This window comes from Macaca mulatta, chromosome 11, assembly GCF_049350105.2.
Source record: "Macaca mulatta isolate MMU2019108-1 chromosome 11, T2T-MMU8v2.0, whole genome shotgun sequence".
Classification (NCBI taxonomy): domain Eukaryota; kingdom Metazoa; phylum Chordata; class Mammalia; order Primates; family Cercopithecidae; genus Macaca; species Macaca mulatta.
In genome coordinates, this window is record NC_133416.1 from 19024761 (window position 1) to 19044206 (window position 19446).

The following is a 19446-nucleotide window of genomic DNA, read 5'->3' on the forward strand; positions in this document are numbered from 1 at the left end:
AAGTAATGATCAAAAAGACGTTTGCTAAAATTGTATTTTGTGCCAATGGCCTATTACAATAAACATGCAGATTGTTTTTGCAACTTACTGAAGTGAACACTAAACATGTTTGGCCTACATAATTTCTATGAAATTGTTTAAGTGACGATTCAGAGAGTGGTTTGCCTAAAGTGATAGTTGAAAGGAAAACACTTTTGTATGGCATGTTTTACTACAGATATAATTTTCAGTGCCCTGTTTCAGTTAAGGTGCAACATCTCTTCTGCAAAAATGTAGATTGAGTTTCCTGTTTTAATTCATTATACAGAATAGAAAATTTGAAATTTAATCTGACAACAGCAACAGAGTTGCTTTCAGAAAGATCACTTAAAATTTGTATAAATGCGCAAAATTACACCCAGCAATCGCTACCTTCATGTTTGAGAGTTTTATTTTCCCCATAAAAATAAACAGCAGGAAATGACCTAGCTCAGAGATCCTAAACGTAACATTCAGAGAAACATTTGGGGTGCTTTGTCTATGTTTGTTATGACTTAGCTTTAGAAAGTAAATGTCCTCACACACCTTTTTTTCTTTTCATGGACTTAACATATGCTTTCTAGAGATCACCTTAAATTTTGCCGATTAAGTGCAATCAAATAGTATAACACCCCTTTTATTAAAAACATAAATCCAAATGTAAAAAAGTGAAATGAAAGAATCCAGCAGATATTTATTAAGCAAGATGAAAGTGAAATTACAAACACAGGTCAGCTTTAAACTCAGCACTCTGTTGGAGTGGAAGTGCACGGTCCTTCATCATAGGCAGCCTATGCGAGATGCATCTTAGGAAGGGAGCTTTCGCTGCTCAGAAATCAAAGCTCCATCAAAGGTGTCCTACTGGAGGCATCAGACAACAAGCTAAATGACGTTAGGGCTACACAACACAAAGGAGAAAGTTGACAACAATTCAGGGGCTTTGAGTAGTCAAGACAATTAGCTTAGTACTTCAGGTCAATAAATGCTACAATTTATGGGCAATTAGCTGTAAAACGGCCTATAGCTGAAACATTATTCCTGTCTTGTTTCACAATTTCATGGAGATTAAAGATAATCTAAACAGATTAAGGCCTTAATCTTTAATCCAGGTGAGTAATTTTGTTTGTAGTAAAAAGCATAAGAAATATTTCTCAGCATATTATGTGAAAGAAAAAGTGAAAACCTTGTTTGGTCTTCCAATGGCAAGGATAGTTGAACAGCTTCAAGAAGCTGAGAGAAGTTTTTTCCCAATTTACAAGTATTTTGACATATAGATAAACAAAAGCAAAACCAGCTAAACCTTAAAAGATCATCTGAATAAGATACTGACAATTATAATTTTACATCCACGTGAATTTCAAGCAATTGTTAATGGGGACCAGCAGGGCTGCATTAAGAAAACCACTTTTCACTTCTCTCTCCCCCACACATTTTTAATGTGTCTTGCTTTGTTTATTTTGGTTATGCAAGTCCTTTCTCTTCATGAAACAAGTGTAAGGCTCTAAGGCTAAAATAATAGTTATTTTTGTAGGCCCCAAATAGCTATTTTTGAATTTCTTTCTTTAGTATATCTCAAATCTGGGGAACATGGGACTTGAAGATTCCTAACCATGAAGCATTTGTAAAAATACATATCATTCACTTTTCACAGAACCATTTTCTTAAAAATAAGAGGCAATATCCAGATTCACATGCATGTTCATAATAAAGCTTTGTTTTAAAACAAATCCACACCAGCATTATTTTCAGCTTAATATTTTGGCCCCAACCCAAGAATCCAGGTATAACATTTAATTTTCATCTGTAATGCATATATTGTAAGGACAAAATATATATGCAAATAACACTGGAAAATATTGTTTCCTATACAAGTGATCGAGAAAAAACAAAGAAAAAGCAAACCCATAGCACTAAGTTTGCTGTAGTGAAAATATGGTTAATGGTGCCGTGTAGAATTAGATTCGTTGAAAAGTAGTTCTATTACAAGGAGCAAAAGCAAAGAAGCAAGTTTGTGGGCAGCCCAGAAGAGGGGATCATATTCTCATTTACTTAATTGTAAATTAAATAATCATTCTCCATAATTTCTGTTTCTAGAGCTTTCTTCTTTGTATGCTATCATGTAAGGTAGTACTATTTCACCTTAAAAAATGGAAAGACAAATTTCAGCCTAAGAGTGATGTATTCTGAGTTGGTAATTACTTAAAACAGTGAGAGAGTAAAACACATCAAACTTAATGCGTTTACTTTTTGAACATTAAAATAAATGTCAGGTAAATACAAAAAAAATATAATCACTAGCTCTCAGCATTTTATCAATCCCTTTGTTTCTCTTCTTCTAGAAGATTCTATGAGCATTATGTTGCTCTGATCAAAAGTAACCTCACTACTCAAATACCATCACAGCTTCAATGTGCATTATAGTGATTTCAGTAGATTCACACTCAAATCTTTTCAGTGTCATACATTTATTAAGCCATAAAGTTATTAAACCCTCAGCTCTTGTGGAGAGATCTGGGCAGAATTTATACAACAAGTTTAATTTATCGCTTAAAGATTATCTCATAATTGTGGTAACAGATTTTTAAAGTAACCCTTTGGAAAAAATTTTACATGATACCCAAAGGCACTAGTTCACATAAGGGGTGTGGCTGAAAAAGCAAAACAAAGCCATTGTGTAGGTAAAGAGCACACAAAAAAAGGATATTAAAAGGAAACCTGTTAAGCTTTAAAGTTATTCTAAAAATGGCACTTTTCACGTTGGTATAAAATGAAAGTGCTTTAAGATGAAATTTTTATGTATTTTTTAAAGCTTATTTTTAACCCCCTGAAAATAGGGGGTTATAACAAGAACACTGATAGACTCTAACTTATAGCGGCAATAAGTAGCAGATGTCACTAAAATGCTCTGTGTGTGTCTTTATTTTTTAGTATTTTTAATGTTGATAGACTTGCTTTATCTATCTGTGTATCATTAGTGAGATTTGCTTTTCAATTCTTTACTAGAAAGTTACAGCTCATTTAAAATAGCTGGTAAATACAGAAAGCATAAATATACAGTAAGTTTAAACACTGATTGTACTAAATGCAACAATACAAAGAAGCAAACGGAACACAAATGGTAACACAATAAAACTGTATTACATTTGTGCTTCAAATATTACAATACATTATATACAATAGTCCAAAATAAACATCTCATGCCAAGTGACACAAAAACGAATAGCAAGCAAAAAAATCCAGCAATATGTACATTACTTTTTTCTTTAATAATAAACATTCAACTCTGAACTGGGGCAATTTCACTACATACAGATGCAGTCCGCCTTTTATTCCATATAACCATCCTGCCTTCCTATATCTACGCTATTCAGTAGGTTCCTGTGTCGATTCTTATATACATGTGGAGCAAAAAAGATAAAAGAATGTAGTGCTTTGTATTCTTAATGGGGTGATGTTGATAGATCAGCGAACCTGGGGTGCATAACCTTCTTTCATTAAACCTTCCTCGTAGTCCGTCTGGCAAAGGATCATGTTATTCTTTAGGAAAAATTTGTCTCCAACACAAAATCTGAAAATATTTTAAACAATAAAATGTGGTTAAGACCATTTCATTTGGATCTATAAATATGAAGATTTATTTTCCTAATAATAGTTTCACATGGTAATTCTCTGAATCTGAAAAACTGGCTTAGACAGTTGTCTTCATGATCAGAATTAAACCATTTACCATTTACTTCATTTAATGAAATGTTGCACACATTTGAAATCTTGCCTTTGCATGCAAAAATTGTAAGGATATTGAGATATACACTTTGGGCACCCAAGATGACTTGCTTTTTTTTTTTTTTTTTTTTTTTCCACATTGGAAATAAAAAAAATAAAAGGAACTGATCTGTATTTACACCCATTAAAATAAAAGAAAGAATGGTAATAATGTTTCACTGCAGTAATTATGGATGATTTCATCTCTGGCCATTTAGGCACTTAATAAAAAAGGAAAAGGCATTAAAATGAATCAAACAATTAGAAAATAGCCCATTTTAAAGCTTCCCATTTAAAGCTTTCTTTTACTCTGTTATTAAAATGTGATTAAATTTTAGTAATCTAGAAGTAATCATTCTGAAGTGAGAGTTGCTCTAGCATTAGACTCTGATGCTGAGCCATATTCCTTTGTTTGTGGCAAGTTCACTAACATGAAATAGTAGATGTCATTTCTTAGAGCACTTCCAATTTAACCAAAGGGAGTAACCTAAATGAACTACTTAATATTGATGTGATAAATTAAACGAGTTTCCAATAGCTAATTATGCATTTTATTTTATAAAGCATTGTTTAATGTGCAAGCCTGTAATGTTTTTAATAAATGTTCTTTTTGTATGATTTCCCCATGGTGACACTTTGGACACAATTAAGGTCAGAAATAAATGCTTTTTCTGTTTCCGGTACATTTAACAATAAAGTAACTCTGGGGAGATCTGTATATATATTTAATTGTAACAATTTAACCTTCAAACAGTGGTGTCTGGTAGAGTTGACCCAGTAAAACTACTTGTAATTATACAAGTTGACCTCTCTGACCTTTGATAGTAGTCTCTCTTTATCAGATAGTCAATTTCAAATGATGTTCCAGCAGAAACCTTAGTGGATAGATTAAATTGTGTAGTGAAAACCACCCTTTAATGTTTTGTGAAGTTGAAGGTTTAAATGAGGAGCAGTTGGACTGATTTACATTTGCAAAGATTGGAATGCTAGACAAACAGTGAACCTATTTTTTTTTCCAACGGGTAGCTTTGGAAATTTATCCTTATACTAGCTAAGTAGATAGAGGGGAAAATAGTGTAATAAAAAAAAAAGTAGATTGAAAAAAATTAGCTTTCCTCTTAAAGGAAAATTGGTCTGTTTATTTGTGGAATTTACTTTTTTTCCCCAGGATTACTGCCTGCTGATGGTGTTGATTGAAAGCACAGACTATGCACTGATCTTGAAATCCTAGGGCTGTTTGTGGTCAAAGCTACTGGATACAATAAATAATTCAAGGTTGGGGCTTTAAGTATATTTTCCTTGTATTAGTTGTAACCTGTATCCTTTAAATGTTGCCCTTCAATAATGATGTTTGTACAAACCGGTTTGACAATATCCTGATGACTAGGATATGCTGAATAAAAGGAAGTATTTCTCTTGTTGAATAGACCTAAGTAGTCAAACTGATAGCTTATTTTTTATGTGAAATTATATAAAATAGCCATGTAGAATATGTTTACTGTTCAAAGTTATAAATTTATATTACTGTTGAAATTAATTTTGACTAATATGCAAATAATAAAATGTCACCAAAAACAAGTAGATTCAATAAAACACTCTTGTGTTCCAGCTGATATTACTAAATCATTTTTTCTAAAAACCATTTAATCCGGAAATACTCTCTTTTAACTCCATATTGTTTAAAATTTTGCTTTACTTCTTTAGTAAGCCCTAAAATTCTACTAGCCATCAAATAAAAACGTTTTCTTTGTCATGTTCCCATGTTATGTCATGCCATTCGTACCTTTAGAGGCCTTCACGTTTAGAAAATTTGTATTTGTAGAATAATAAATTCAAGGTAATTATAGTGAGAAAACACAAAACCAAGAGCCTGGGGATCTGTCTTGAATCCTGCCTCTATCACCTACCCGTTGCAAGACCTGGGTACAGTTCAGACCATCCCTGGCTCAGTTCCCCATGTGTAAGAGAAAAAGAGCCCCGTAACTAGATTATAGAGAGGTTCAAATGAAAAGTGTCGGAACGGCGGAGAGGTATAGTGCAACCAGTAGGGTCCAAACTCTACCTTCCGACTTTCGATAATTGAAACTAAAACTTTGGTTTTTAATACCTGTGACATCAGTCGCCTTTGTAGGCTTGTGGCAAGGAGTAGAAATGAAATATCTAAAATCTTACCTCAGTGTTTGGACTATAGGTAAAATAGCCACCTTTTAATACTTACCATATGCTAAATGCTAAGCATGTATGTTCATGATCACATTTATTCCCTACATCCAACCTAGAAAGTAAGCATTATCATGGCTTTTTACAGAAGAAAAACCTAAGATTCCATTCCAGAATTTTAAAACCCTGCCCAAGATTCTCTAGTTAGAACGTATGTAATAAGGGAAGGAAAATAACCCACGTCTTTTTGGATTCAAGACTCAAGCTTATACCTGAGGGCAGTAAAGCATGCAGGCTACAAGAATAATGTGAAGATTAAACGGCAATACAGGGTGTAGCTGGGTTCTTTGTAGGACTATTATTCTTTTGCATAACTTTTCTTTTTTTTTTTTTCTTTTTTCTTTTTTTTAGACGGAGTCCTGCTCTGTCGCCCAGACTGGAGTGCAGTGGCGCAACCTCGGCTCACTGCAAGCTCCGCCTCCCGAGTTCACGCCATTCTCCTGCCTCAGCCTCTCTTTTGCGTAACTTTAAAAAAGTGTGCCTACTATTCAATTAGGAGGTATATATACAGCAACAGAGGAGGGGAGAGAGAGAGAGAGGGACAGAGAACTTTTCTAAAATATCCTTACCTGACACATTTTATTACTAATACGCTATCAACTGGATAAAGTGCATTTTATACGCATTTCAATTTATACTTAAAGGTCAAGATGAAACAGAACATGGATGAGGGATGTCACATTTGCACATGTGACTCAAACAAAACGGCCTTGAAAGCTGTGGTTAAGAGCAGATTATGATTGGTATGCAATTAAGGTTGATACCCTCTTTAAAAAATGCTTCATATATACATATAAAGAAATTTGAGAGACAGCAATACAGAGTACGTACTTAACACATTAATCTGTAACTGTGATTTTGTAAGAAATGCTAACTTCCAGTGTTATTTAACCAACTTCTTATGAGATTCAGCATTTGCAGGAAAAAAAAAAAAAAAGCATTATGAAAGGAGTGATAGCCAGAGGATACCGCAAGTATATTAACAGGCTACAATTACTAAAAATAAACATAATCCTTCTTGTAATCTGACCCTAATTACTTGTAGTATGCTCAGTTCAATTAGTTTTACCCTCATTTAAAAAAAATTATGGTAAGGAATAAGAAGATGGCCAATCGGATTATTAAACCATCTGATTCTGATGTTTTGGAATTAATATTAGATTTAATTTCTAGATATTTTTGAGTGCTTCTTCATATAGTCTTAGAGACTTGAGAAGTATATGAAACAAGCACAACTAGTAAATCATCCTTATAAAATATAGTGCTTAATTTTAAGCAGGTTATCAAAAGCCTATGCTAAGAAGCCTCCACTGGTAACATCCCTTTTAAGAAATAAAAATGTTAGCCTAGCCATCTTCTTTTCCTAAAGTTAGTGACTGACAATTATGATTAATTTCTATCTCACAACACTTAGATAACAAGGGAGATCCAATCCATATTTCTAGTGTCTATACTTTCCTATTCCACATCTTCAGTTAACTGTAAGTTAGAGATTTCTATACTATACTGTTTTCAGTAAGAGTTCTGGGTTGTGTACTCTATTCCACCACTATACACCTGTGAACAAATTTACTGTCTTTCCCACTGACAATCCGGTTGTCATTCTACATCTCACCGCTAACAACCCTTACTGTATCAAATCACACTGCCTGCACCCCAAATCTTGCTATATATTATTCAAAGTTTACCTTACTTTAACTCCACTATATCGATTCACATTTATATGCTCTTAGACAATAAAATACCTCTGTTGAAATGAACCTGACTCCAGAGAGGGAGACCAGATTCCTTGGGTTTAAATCTTGAGTCTACCATTTTCTTCTTACTGTAATCTTGGGCAAGTTACTTACATTTATTATACTTTACTTTCCTCATCTGTCAAATGAAGCTAATAACTACCTATTTATGGGATATTTTGAGTATTAAATGAGTGAGTACATGTAAAATTCTCAGAACAGTGTTGGGTGTTTGACTAATACTTTATCAGAATTCACTATCATTACTATTTGGTAATGATAATCTTTTCACCTTTACTTAAGGTGTTCCCCAGCAATAAATATTTCTCCCCTTTTTCTGTCTACTTAAATTCTAACAATCCTTGAGTTCCCATTCGCTCCATCAGCATCCTCTGACCATGTAAATTTGCTTATTCTGCTCTCTCCCAAAGCACTTATTTATTGGTGTACTGTTTATTTTGGTGTTTCACAATTTCTCATGAAAGTGTAACTGGTTTCCCATTATAGTCAGCAGTTCTGCGGGAAACGACGACGAGTTATATTTCTTTTGAACCCTTTGCAGAACCATCATAAACTGTACTACCACTTAAGGTGTGTGGTCAATAAAAATTGGTTAAGGTAGATTTATTCCAGAAACCAATAGCTTTAAATAACAAATGTATTTGAGATGACTAGTTTAAATTTGTATTCATTTTGACTTTTATTTAATGGCTTTTCAAAGACTAAGTTTACAATTTCATTTCCTCTAGGTGCTTGCTCTCTTTCTACTCCTCCATATGCCTACCAAACCGCTTCTCTAATCTCTGAACATACTGAGCTGCTTTTCATTTCCTAAACCCGTCAAATGCTTTCACATCTGCATGCCTTTGCACGTTGCTCAATTTGCTGAAAATTCCTTTCCTCACTGCTCCCTGACTCCCTCATCTTCCCCAACCCCCAGCAGACACACTTCCTATAAGTCAACCAGTTCTAGGGAGTTCTTTTTGTTAAGACTCAGCACATCAGGCTTTTGATGCTTCCCTAACACTTCAAGAAGGATGGCTCTCTCTTCCTTCAGTATAGATCTATTTAGCATCGATTACACTCTTCTGTGACTCTTTGATGTCCTGTGTCTCCCATAGCTCTGGACACCTCTAAGAAATAAACTAGATTTTATCAACCTCAGCTTCCACAGAGCCTAGCACAGTGCTTTATTCTGAAAAAAAAGAAAATTAATTGTTACATAATTTTACTTATTTGGGAAAATCTCATCACAAGCTTTTTTTTTTTTTTTTTTTCCTTTTCTTACAAAACTATCATTTAGTTTTACTGAGTTTTCTAAGGGACTGATTCACCTTTAAGAAATTAACCAGTTATATAGAATCTTCCAATTCTGAATGAGATTCAAGATACCATAAAACAAGCTTAAATAACCCTCCTGCGGTACCTTTTAAAATAGAGAAACTAGCAGAATTGTAATGCAGGATTCACATTTTAGCTATACTCCTCTAAAAGGGGCAGAGGAGATCTATATATAAGGAACAATCAATCCTGAAAGGTTATTATTACTGTTACTTTTTGAAATGCTTTGGATCTTAATGATACTTTGATTTAAAAGTTAAGATGAAATGACTGCTGAATACAATTCACAAACCTGTGTAATTCCACAACTTCAGAAGTCAATAAAGTTTGCTTAAGGGAAAATGCCTATGAATTACCTATTTGCCTTGTGTTTCACTTGAAAAAGTGCAATATTGTGACAACAATTTGGCTACTGGAAGTGGGATATGGGTTTCCTAGAGGGGACTGAAGCAAACTTCAGAGTAAAAGGAGAATCTCCTCTATTAAAGCCTTCTGTATCCTGGGTAACAAAATTTATCTGCTTTGCTTGACTGATGAAGATTAGCTGACTTCTTGCATTAAAGAAGTTTGTCTTGTAAGGGCTGAAGTGACACGACAATAACTAAGTGCTAATTGTGCATAACCAGCACTAAAGATATGCAGTCCCATTATGGCATGTAATAAATGAAGCGAACACAGAAATATATTAGGTACTTTAATAATGATACTAGAATAGTATTTTGCAGCAATAAGAATGTGAACAGTTTTAGAGTCAAAATTTAGGAGTGTTTGTCTTACTTGACTGAGTTCTCCTGAGGAGACAGACTTAATCGTGAATGCAACTTTTTATTTCAATGGTGAAATAAAATTGATATATGATTTGTAAATAGCATTAACAACCTACAATTACTTTGCATCATAATAGAATTTAGGCTGGGTTTAGCACTTGAATGATGTTTTTATTTTCTATGTAGAACATGGATAAAAAAGGTAAGCCTACTTAATAGAAAAAAATGGACAAAGGACATAAACTGCCTACTTCTTTAAAAGAAGGAATACCAAAGGACCACCAGGAATCAAATAAATGCCAATTAGAAATTATAGTTAGAAATCATCACTCAAGGTGGCAAGGATTTTTTTTTAAAAAACATAATTCCTCGAGTGAATGTGAGGGAATGCGTAGTTTTATAGATTTCTGCTAGGAGGGTAATTGGTATAACTTTCCTGGAGATCATTTAGCAATGTACAGCATATGCCTTCAAACTGTTATACACCTTATTTAATAAATTATGCTCCCATGAATTTAACCAGATAGAGATATGAGCATTTGTTTTTTATGCAATCTGAATATCTACATTTAGCAAGAAGCACTATTGTGATATAATGTCTTGTGGGAAAGTCAAGGTAGCAGAATATTACTTGGTAAATTACAAAAATAACGAACTTCTGAGAGCCTGTTGTGTTCCTGACATTTAATATAAGTTATTTCATTTAAGTTTCAAACTCTGCAAGAGAGGTATTAGTGTTTCTATTTTATGGGTGTGGGAATCACATTCAGAGAGATTAAGTAACATACTCAAGATCACACAGCTAATACATTCGCTAATATATGGTGGTGCTGAAATGTGAATCCCGTTCTCACTGTAAATGTCACATTCTTTCTACTGTTCTACAGGGTCTCATGAGAAGATTCTGCATCAAATAGTGCCTTTCAGAGTAAGTTACAGTAACTGAGAACTTGATGCAACTAATACTTATCGATTCTATACTCCATTCAGGTGTTCTCACAGAAACTCAGTGAATTCATTTTCATTAAAACCTATCAAGTGTCCTAATTTTTGAAATGTTGTATTTTTAATATGTATATTTTAATATTCTAAAATCCTCTCCATTTGTCACATAAAATAGGTGCCAGTAGCATATAGTTTTCACAGAAATAAAAAAATATAACTTTCAATAAGAAAAAAATGGAATTAAGTGATAATACTTTCGAGCTGAAAGAATTCTCTGAGATGAACTAAATCGGCTTCATATGTTACACATGAAACACCTGAGGTCCAGAGAGGGAAAGTTTTGGTTTAAGATCACACAGCTTATTAGTGGCAGAGCCCATATTAGAATTTAGGTCTCCAGATTCCCTGTTCAACACTTTTTCAAATGCTCCTCTCCAATGATGATAATTGTTTAATTATTGGCTATATCTGGCCTGATTCTCAAAGATAACTGAAATAACTGCAAAAGTACATATAGCACAGGGTTAAAATTTAAGGTAAACATCTACAGTGGGTGGGGGTGGAGGCTCATGCCTATAATCCCCACACTTTGGGAGGCTGAGGTGGGAGGACTGCTTGAGGTCAGGAGTTTGAGACCAGCCTGGGTAACATAGTGAGACTCCATCTCTATACAAAATGAAAAAAAAAAAAAAAATTAGCCAGGCATGGTAGTGCACACCTGTACTCCCAGCTACTTGGGAGGCTGAAGCAGGAGGATTGCTTGAGCACAGAAATTGAGGCTGCATGACCCATGTTAGCGCCACTGCACTCCAGGCTGGGTAACAGAACCAGACCTTGTGTTAAAAAAAACAAAAACAAAAACACAAGAGATAAGGAAATTAAAATATAAAAAATAAGAAGAATACAATATACCTGCAACAAATTCCTGTATATTTGCTTCACTGACAATTTATTTGCTCACATAAGTCGTACAAAAAAGGAGATATTTAAAAGTACGTTTTAAAAGACAGGAAAATAATAAAAGAAAGGAATGAGTAAAAGAAGTCAAAGTTTACAGAAGTGTTTCCATTTTCTGTTATGTGCTCTTATATGATGCTTTTCTTTCAGGTAGAAGTAAGTCCTAAAGCCTTTCTTCTCCTTAGTGGTTTGTTTCTGGCATAGGATTAAAGTTTACAGAACAGAAAAATGCTGAGATTAATTGCTTTAAATGTATGAATATAATTTCCACCTATTACATCAATAGTCAGCACAGAGAGGCTTACCATTTTTTAGAGACCAAAAAGAGATCTGCTTACCTCTGATTACAAAGCTGACATGCAAAGCAGTCCAGGTGGTAAACATTATCCTTGGCACGCATCACCATCTCAAAGGCAGGGATGAGCTTACTACAGGCAGCACAGTTTCCCGTTACACCGAAGAGCCTAGAATAAGAAACATTTTTTTTTTTTTAGAAACTCTTACAGAGAAATCTGAGATTGTGAAGAGAGATGATGCTAATATACCCTGTAAAGCTATCAATACACAATGCCTTATGATGTACACAAGTGGGTTTTATCCTAGGTGTATGCATAAATATTCTTCTGCAATATATTCTCCGTTGACCTTCCTTGATGAAAATCACATCTTGTTTGAGAAGAAAAGGAAAAGACAAATACATTAGGAAGCTTACATAACTACACATCAACAGAAGTCAATGGGGGTGAATTCATAGCAAAAATCTTCTCTGGGTTAGAGTATACAGAAAATATAAAAGCAATATAACTTTGATCTTAATGTTATATATTAAACATTTTAGTTGGGAAAGGAACCAACTAATGAATGACTCATTATTTTTTGACATTTAGTTACTAAAAGGTTTGCTGTTATTATTAAAAATACATTTATGAACAAGCCATTTAAATAGTCAAAAAACATAGAGGCACATACATGCACCTTATGGCTCTATACCATAGTTATAGCTACGATTATGTTATTCAAGTAGCACATTAAAGTAAATGAGGCTGTAAACTATATACAGCTAGGCCAGAAATTGAAGCATAATATACTGTTAGAACCACTGGAATTGTCTAGGATTTGAAAAAAATTCCTATTTGCTGCAGATTCCTGAGAATCGTTCTTGTAATGACCTAAAAATACGTACAAAATAAAATGTCTTTCATTTCATAATGTGAGGAAATATTTTATCCATTTGCACTGGCAATATTTAAACCAAGTTTCTTTCAAGTTGATAGTGGTGGGGAAGAATTATTATAAATAATATTCCATGCATAGTAGTTAATGCACTTTTTTTTTTTACTAGGAAGCAAACTAGATGAAAAACACCACATCTGCCAGTTTTCTTTTATTCTCCAGCGTCAGGCTGACAGGAGGAAAATATAATAGCTCTCATGGGAAAGACCAAATTAAAAGCAGTTCTAAACTAATGAATTCAAAGGTGCTATACAGAAAACTAATTTTGGTTATAAAATGTACTTTTCAAAAACGTAGCCTTTCATTTTATTGAATTTAAGGATTAGGCACAAATGTGCTGAAGTATCTGTTATGACTTTCTATAGACTCCAAAGGGAAGCCTTTTCTTAAGGCTTGCATGTTCATTTTCAAGTTTATCACTATTTCCTTTTACCAGGATAATGACAGTTGTTGGAAACAGTTGTGAGGACGGTTTCTAAGTGTCTGGCAAAATGTGCCATAAATGTTTACGCTCATATTTTTATTGGATGGTCTCTTGAAGAGCATAAGCGCCTTGAAGGGAGAGACAATAAATGCATTTTAAAGACTTTGTTAACACAGTCTGTGCACTTGATAAAAAGTAAGCGAAGTTTACATTCCAGAAGATCAAATTCATAATTGTTAAACACTTATTTTCCTTCACGAATTTAAAAATACTTTAGTATGCTTATTTTAAGGAATATAACACAAATAACCTTCATGTTCTCAGTTTGTAATCCGTATTTTGATAAATAATATTTCTTTAAAAAGAACTTCCTCGAAAATGGAATACCTTACATCTCCTACTGGCATCATCAAAAAATAAAACCATCACAAACTAAAGCTTTCATCCTATTCATTTGTAAGAAGAATTTTTTTAGTTCATTCTAACATTTCATATTTACTTTTCAGTGTACTTAACATGACCTACTTAGGAGGCACATCACTTACAAGTGCCGTTGTTTCTTCTGTTCTTTATTATTTTTGAGAAATAAGAAAAACTTAAAAGTTCTTTATTCAATGAATATAGATATACTTGTGTATATAAAATCTGGTTAACATGCGATAAAGCCGTTTTTAAGAATTATTCAGTTTGCTCATATCTAATAAACATACATACACAATGCCATTTTGAAATTCTGGACATAGTTTCCCCCAATTTCAATTGCTCTCGCTAGCTGAGCATTTATCAGCTACCTGATTAGAATTTGTTTCCACACAAACCATTGATCATCAGCCTATTACTAGGCAAATGACAGTTAATTACCCACTACATTAACCACTGGGACCTGAGACCTGCTTCTGCTGCCATCAGTCAACATGATAAATGTGGCAAGTTCAGTAATGCATGGCCAGCCCTGAGCTGCCTGCTATACTGTGAACAACCCTCAATCTCACTTCCAGGCCCAGGAAAATCTATGGCAATCTGCATAATTACAAGCTCTGGGTTAATAACAGACAAATGATTTGTTGCATCTAAACAAAGTCCTTGGAATGGTCCGCGTCTCTGATGGCTGCCCGTACGGCGCACTGCCACGAGTGTACTTTCCACTACAATGTGCACAAAACAGTTCTCTGACGTTATAGCCTTCCAATTTGTTGCCCTCCAATTTATGGATTCTGCATATGTGATTTTTAATCATTAAAGGACTCTTGAAGCAATATTATCTTAATTATTCTCTGCTGTAACCAGGGAATTAGGCTTCAGATAAAATTTTCTTCTTCCACGCACTTTCCCTGCCTCGCTGGAGGCTCCATCAGTTTCCATCTACACCTGGACTCTGATATCCTAATGATGAATTATTGCCCCTTTTCCTAAGAGGGCGAACCTTACAAGGGAACATTTTACTGAACTGTCAGCTCACAGACTGAGTGCGGAGATGCGGAAATCTGATCTAATTTACTGCAAAGCGATGCATTTGTTAGACTTTTTCCTCAGTTTTGTCCAAGGATCAAGAGATCATTCTACAGCTACATTCGAGTTCTCTTTTTTCTCAGTGGGACAAACCCAAGATTCTCTGGGAAAAGAGACAAAGTATTCTTTTATGAAATGGGGTTTTCAAATGTATAATGTTATCCTTTGGTTTCCAAACATGACATCTGGGTTTCGAGGCAAAAGAATTTTCATATATGTCAATTAAGCATAAGACATGCATAGTTCTCATTTGTAAGATTTTTTTTTTCAGACTGTGCCTAGGAAATATTTAAAAACAGTCTCTTAACTATCTAATTCATTTTGAATACTCATAATCCTGAAAATTCTTGTAACCTCTTCCTCTGCACCCTTTACTCCCACACTCGTTTATAAAGGTATCATAGATCCACTTTTCCATTTAAGCTGGAGATCCCTGTAAATTCTTGTTTGCAGTGCTTATACAGTCTCATCCCCTAAGTAAGAGGGCCTAAGAGCTCTTAGTCGTACACTGAGATAGACAAAGCATTATTTTAAAAAGGAAGTCATTGTGAAATTTTGATCTAAATTAATCACAGCATAGCAGCTTATACATTTATGGTAAGGAAAAAAAAATAAGTTCAATGATCCATTTTGCTCATTTTAAGATGTCTTATAGATTATTAAATCACGGTACATGGTAATTTGCCAATTTATGGGCTAGATTTTTTTCCCTATCATTTATGTTCATAGTAGGCCTTAAGCAATATGACCTTTATCTTCTTTCTGACACACTTCCAAAAGTGGGCTTATAATGTAAAAGGTGACAAGTACCGGCTGTACAATATCAGTGCATATAACTATTAATATCTGTTGAAATCCCAAAGATGTTTCTGTCCCCTTTCTATTCCATTTTTTTTTTTGCTTTCACTACCTCGTTTTGTCTGTATAAAAACAGACATGAATATAAAAACCTAACAGATAACTTTCTAACTTTCCTATGGGTAAGAACTCAGCCTACCTGTATGCTGTATTACACCTGCCACACTGTAGTGAGCATGCACAGAGAAATATTTAATAACTTTTGTGTATGGGTGGCATTGCAAGAACTAAGACAAAACAAGTTTAGATGTTTTTAAAGGCACCAGAACATTTTGCATTTTTACTAAATGTTCAACAGCTTCGGCAACATTGCCATAAATCAAGCAAACTCTTTATGGTTTAGTGTATACCCATTTCTTTCTTTTTTTTTTTTTTGATCTTTTTTTTTTTGAGACGGAGTCTCGTTCTGTTGCCCAGGCTGGAGTGCAGTGGCTGGATCTGAGCTCACTGCAAGCTCGGCCTCCCAGGTTCACGCCATTCTCCTGCCTCAGCCTCCCAAGTAGCTGGGACTACAGGTGCCCGCCACCTCGCCCGGCTAGTTTTTTGTATTTTTTTAGTAGAGACAGGGTTTCACCATGTTAGCCAGGATGGTCTCGATCTCCTGACCTCGTGATCCGCCCAACTCGGCCTCCCAAAGTGCTGGGATTACAGGCTTGAGCCACCGCGCCCGGCCATGTATATCCATTTCTAAAGTTCCTGCGGACTGGGGGTAGGGAAAAACTCAAGACATATAATCATTTAACATAGCAATAATGAATGTGGTTTATACAGGCATCGGGGGAAATGAGTGTTCATTGTATTAGCGTCTTTTATTTCACAGCACCAGATGTTTCTATAGATTTTTTTAACCAGGTCAGTGGCTCCAGTCACCAAATCAAATTCCTCCAAGCTATGGGAAGCATAGTATTTGACTCAAATTAATTTAATATTTGAGGAAAATGCACAAATATGTCACTGCAGTAAACCCTGATTCTGAATAAAGATCAGATCAGTAGTCAAGCAATCCTCATTTAATGAGATAAATATGCATACAGTTAGAAGTTATTTTATTTTATTTTAGATAGAGTCTTACTCTGTCACCTAGGCTGGAATGTAGTGGTGTGAACACGAGTCACTGCAGACTTGACCTCCTAGCTTAAGTGATCTTCCTGCCTCAGCTTCCCAAGTAGCTGGGACCACAGGTGCATACCAACACACTTGGCGAATTTTTGAAAAAAATTTTGTAGAGATAGGGTCTCTCTATGTTGCCCAGGCTGAACTCACACTCTTAGGCTGAAGCAATCCTCCCAACTTTTCCTCCCAAAGTGCTCAAATTATAGGTGTGAGCCACTATACCTGGTCTAATATTTGTTAAAATATTAAAGATAAGACTAGTTTAGTTATAATCCTATCTAAAAAAAGACTATAGAATAACTACAGATGAACAGAGAAAGGAAAGTTTGGCTTTCAAAGAATATGAAATTGTAATCCATTGGAAAGATTTTTAACTTTTGACTGTTGGATGGAAAAATTTTACTGAATGTGTTTTGCGGGAAGGAATGAACATTTTTACAGATTGAGAAGGACAATTGCTTTTTTGTCTATGACAAACATGCTTCTCATCTACTTTCCTCTTTTTCAACTAAGGAAGGTAATGATAGAAAATGAAAACACTTTAGGCCGCGCGTGGTGGCTCACGCCTGTAATCCCAGCACTTTGGGAGGCCTAGGCTGGCAGATCACGAGGTCAGGAGATCGAGACCATACTGGCCAACACGGTGAAACCCCGTCTCTACTAAAACAAACAAACAAACAAACAAACAAACAAACAAACAAAAATTAGCCAGGCGTGGTGGCGGGCACCTGTAGTCCCAGCTACTCAGGAGGCTGAGGCAGAATGGCGTGAACCCAGGAGGCAGAGGTTGCAGTGAGCCAAGATCGCGCCACTGCACTCCAGCCTGGGCAACAGAGCCAGACTCTGTCCAAAAAAAAAAAAAAAAAAAGAAAATGAAAACACTTTCAACATTCAATTCTTTTGTTTTGTTTTAAACTTAAAAAGTTAACCCATTACAGGCCATAGAGATTTGAGAGTTGAGTCTATTCTTTCTCTTTTTGGGTTCTCAGCCTGTGCTCCACTGTCATAGAGATAAACGTATTATGACAGTTAAAGAAAAGTAAAAAAGAAAACGCTGAACATTTTAGAATGTACAAATAAAAACATAAATGTTTAATATTATTTTGAACAATGTTTCTAATTGTTGCAGTTAGGTCTACCCCATATTAAATATTTTCATTGATGATTTTGAATTTTCCTGAAGTTAAGATTAAAAGGTTGAAAAAAGGAACACTGACACTGTTGGTGAGATTGCAAATGAGTGCAACCATTATAGGAAACAGTATGGAGATTCCTCAAATAATTAAAAACAGAACTACCACATGACCCAGCAATCCCACTACTGGATTAAAATGAAATGAAATCAGTATGTTGAAGAGATATCTGCACTCTCACGTTTATTACAGCACTATTTACAGTAGTCAAGCTATGGAATCAACCTACCTGCCCATCAATGGATGAATGGATGGACCTACCTGCGCATATATATATATGTGCCACATTATATGTACATGTATACATATATATACACACAATGGCATATATATATATATATATATATATGCACACACACACAATGGAGTACTATTCAGCCGTAAAAAAGAATGAAATCCTGTCATTTGTGACCACCTGGATGAACCTGGAGGGCAACATGTTAAATGAAATAAACCAGGCATAGATGGAAAAATATCTCATGCTCTCAGTCATGTGGAAGCTAAAATAAAAAGTCGACATCATAGAAGGAGAAAGTAGCATAGTGGTTACCAGAGACTGGGAAAGGGAGCAGAGAGGGGAGGAGGAAGGGGAGAAATTGGTCAATGGGGCCAAAATGACAGTTAGGAGAAATAAGTTCTGGTGTTCTATTGCACAGTAGGGTGACTATGGTCAACAGTAAAGCACTGTATATTATAAAATAGATAGAAGAGAGGCTTTTGAATGTTTTCAACACAAAAAAATATGATAAATAATGTATGATGCGATGGGTATTTGAACTATCCTAATTAGATCATTACACAACATATACATGCATTGAAACATCAAACTGTACCCTATAAATACATACCATTATAATATGCTAATTAAAAAAAGAAATTTTCAAAAAAGCTTAAAAGTTGACCATATATTAAAGACATTTTCTATTTTAAAACTTTAGAGATCATTTCATAACTAATTCTATAATATTAATTCTAATTTAGCTTATTTAGTTCAGCCTTTTTAAATAACATTTTTCTTTATTAACATATATAGATCATGCTAAAACAGAAACATAAAAGCCATTTGCTGAAAGTTTAACATATAAATATATACATGTATAGTACATATATATATTCATTCTCTCTCCAAACATGCACATACACACATAATAGGTAGGTATTACACTGAATGAAAAGGAAAGAGAAGAAAAATTAAGTTAAACTTACTAAGTGCCTAATTAAAATTTCAGTAAAAAACTACCAAAAGCCCATGCTACAAAGTCATATATATGTTAAAAACTACAACTTGGCACTTGAGGTCAGGAGTTCGGGACCAGCCTGGCCAATATGGCAAAACCCCGTCTCTTACTAAAGATACGAAAAATCAGCTG

General features: G+C 34.6%; 1 protein-coding gene across 6 annotated transcripts in view; it reads right to left on the bottom strand.

Moving 5' to 3' along the window:
• Positions 1-636: 636 nt before the first annotated feature.
• Positions 637-19446, bottom strand: part of LMO3 (LIM domain only 3) — a 60065-nt gene continuing 41255 nt past the window's right edge. For 5 of the 6 annotated variants that reach the window (XM_015151103.3, XM_015151105.3, XM_015151106.3 and 2 more), the window contains 2 exons: positions 12085-12210; positions 688-3586 (listed from right to left, as the gene is read on the bottom strand). In XM_015151103.3, coding sequence (XP_015006589.1) covers positions 3481-3586; positions 12085-12210 — 232 coding nt within the window. In that variant the 3' untranslated portion in view covers positions 688-3480. 6 annotated transcript variants of the gene reach the window in all.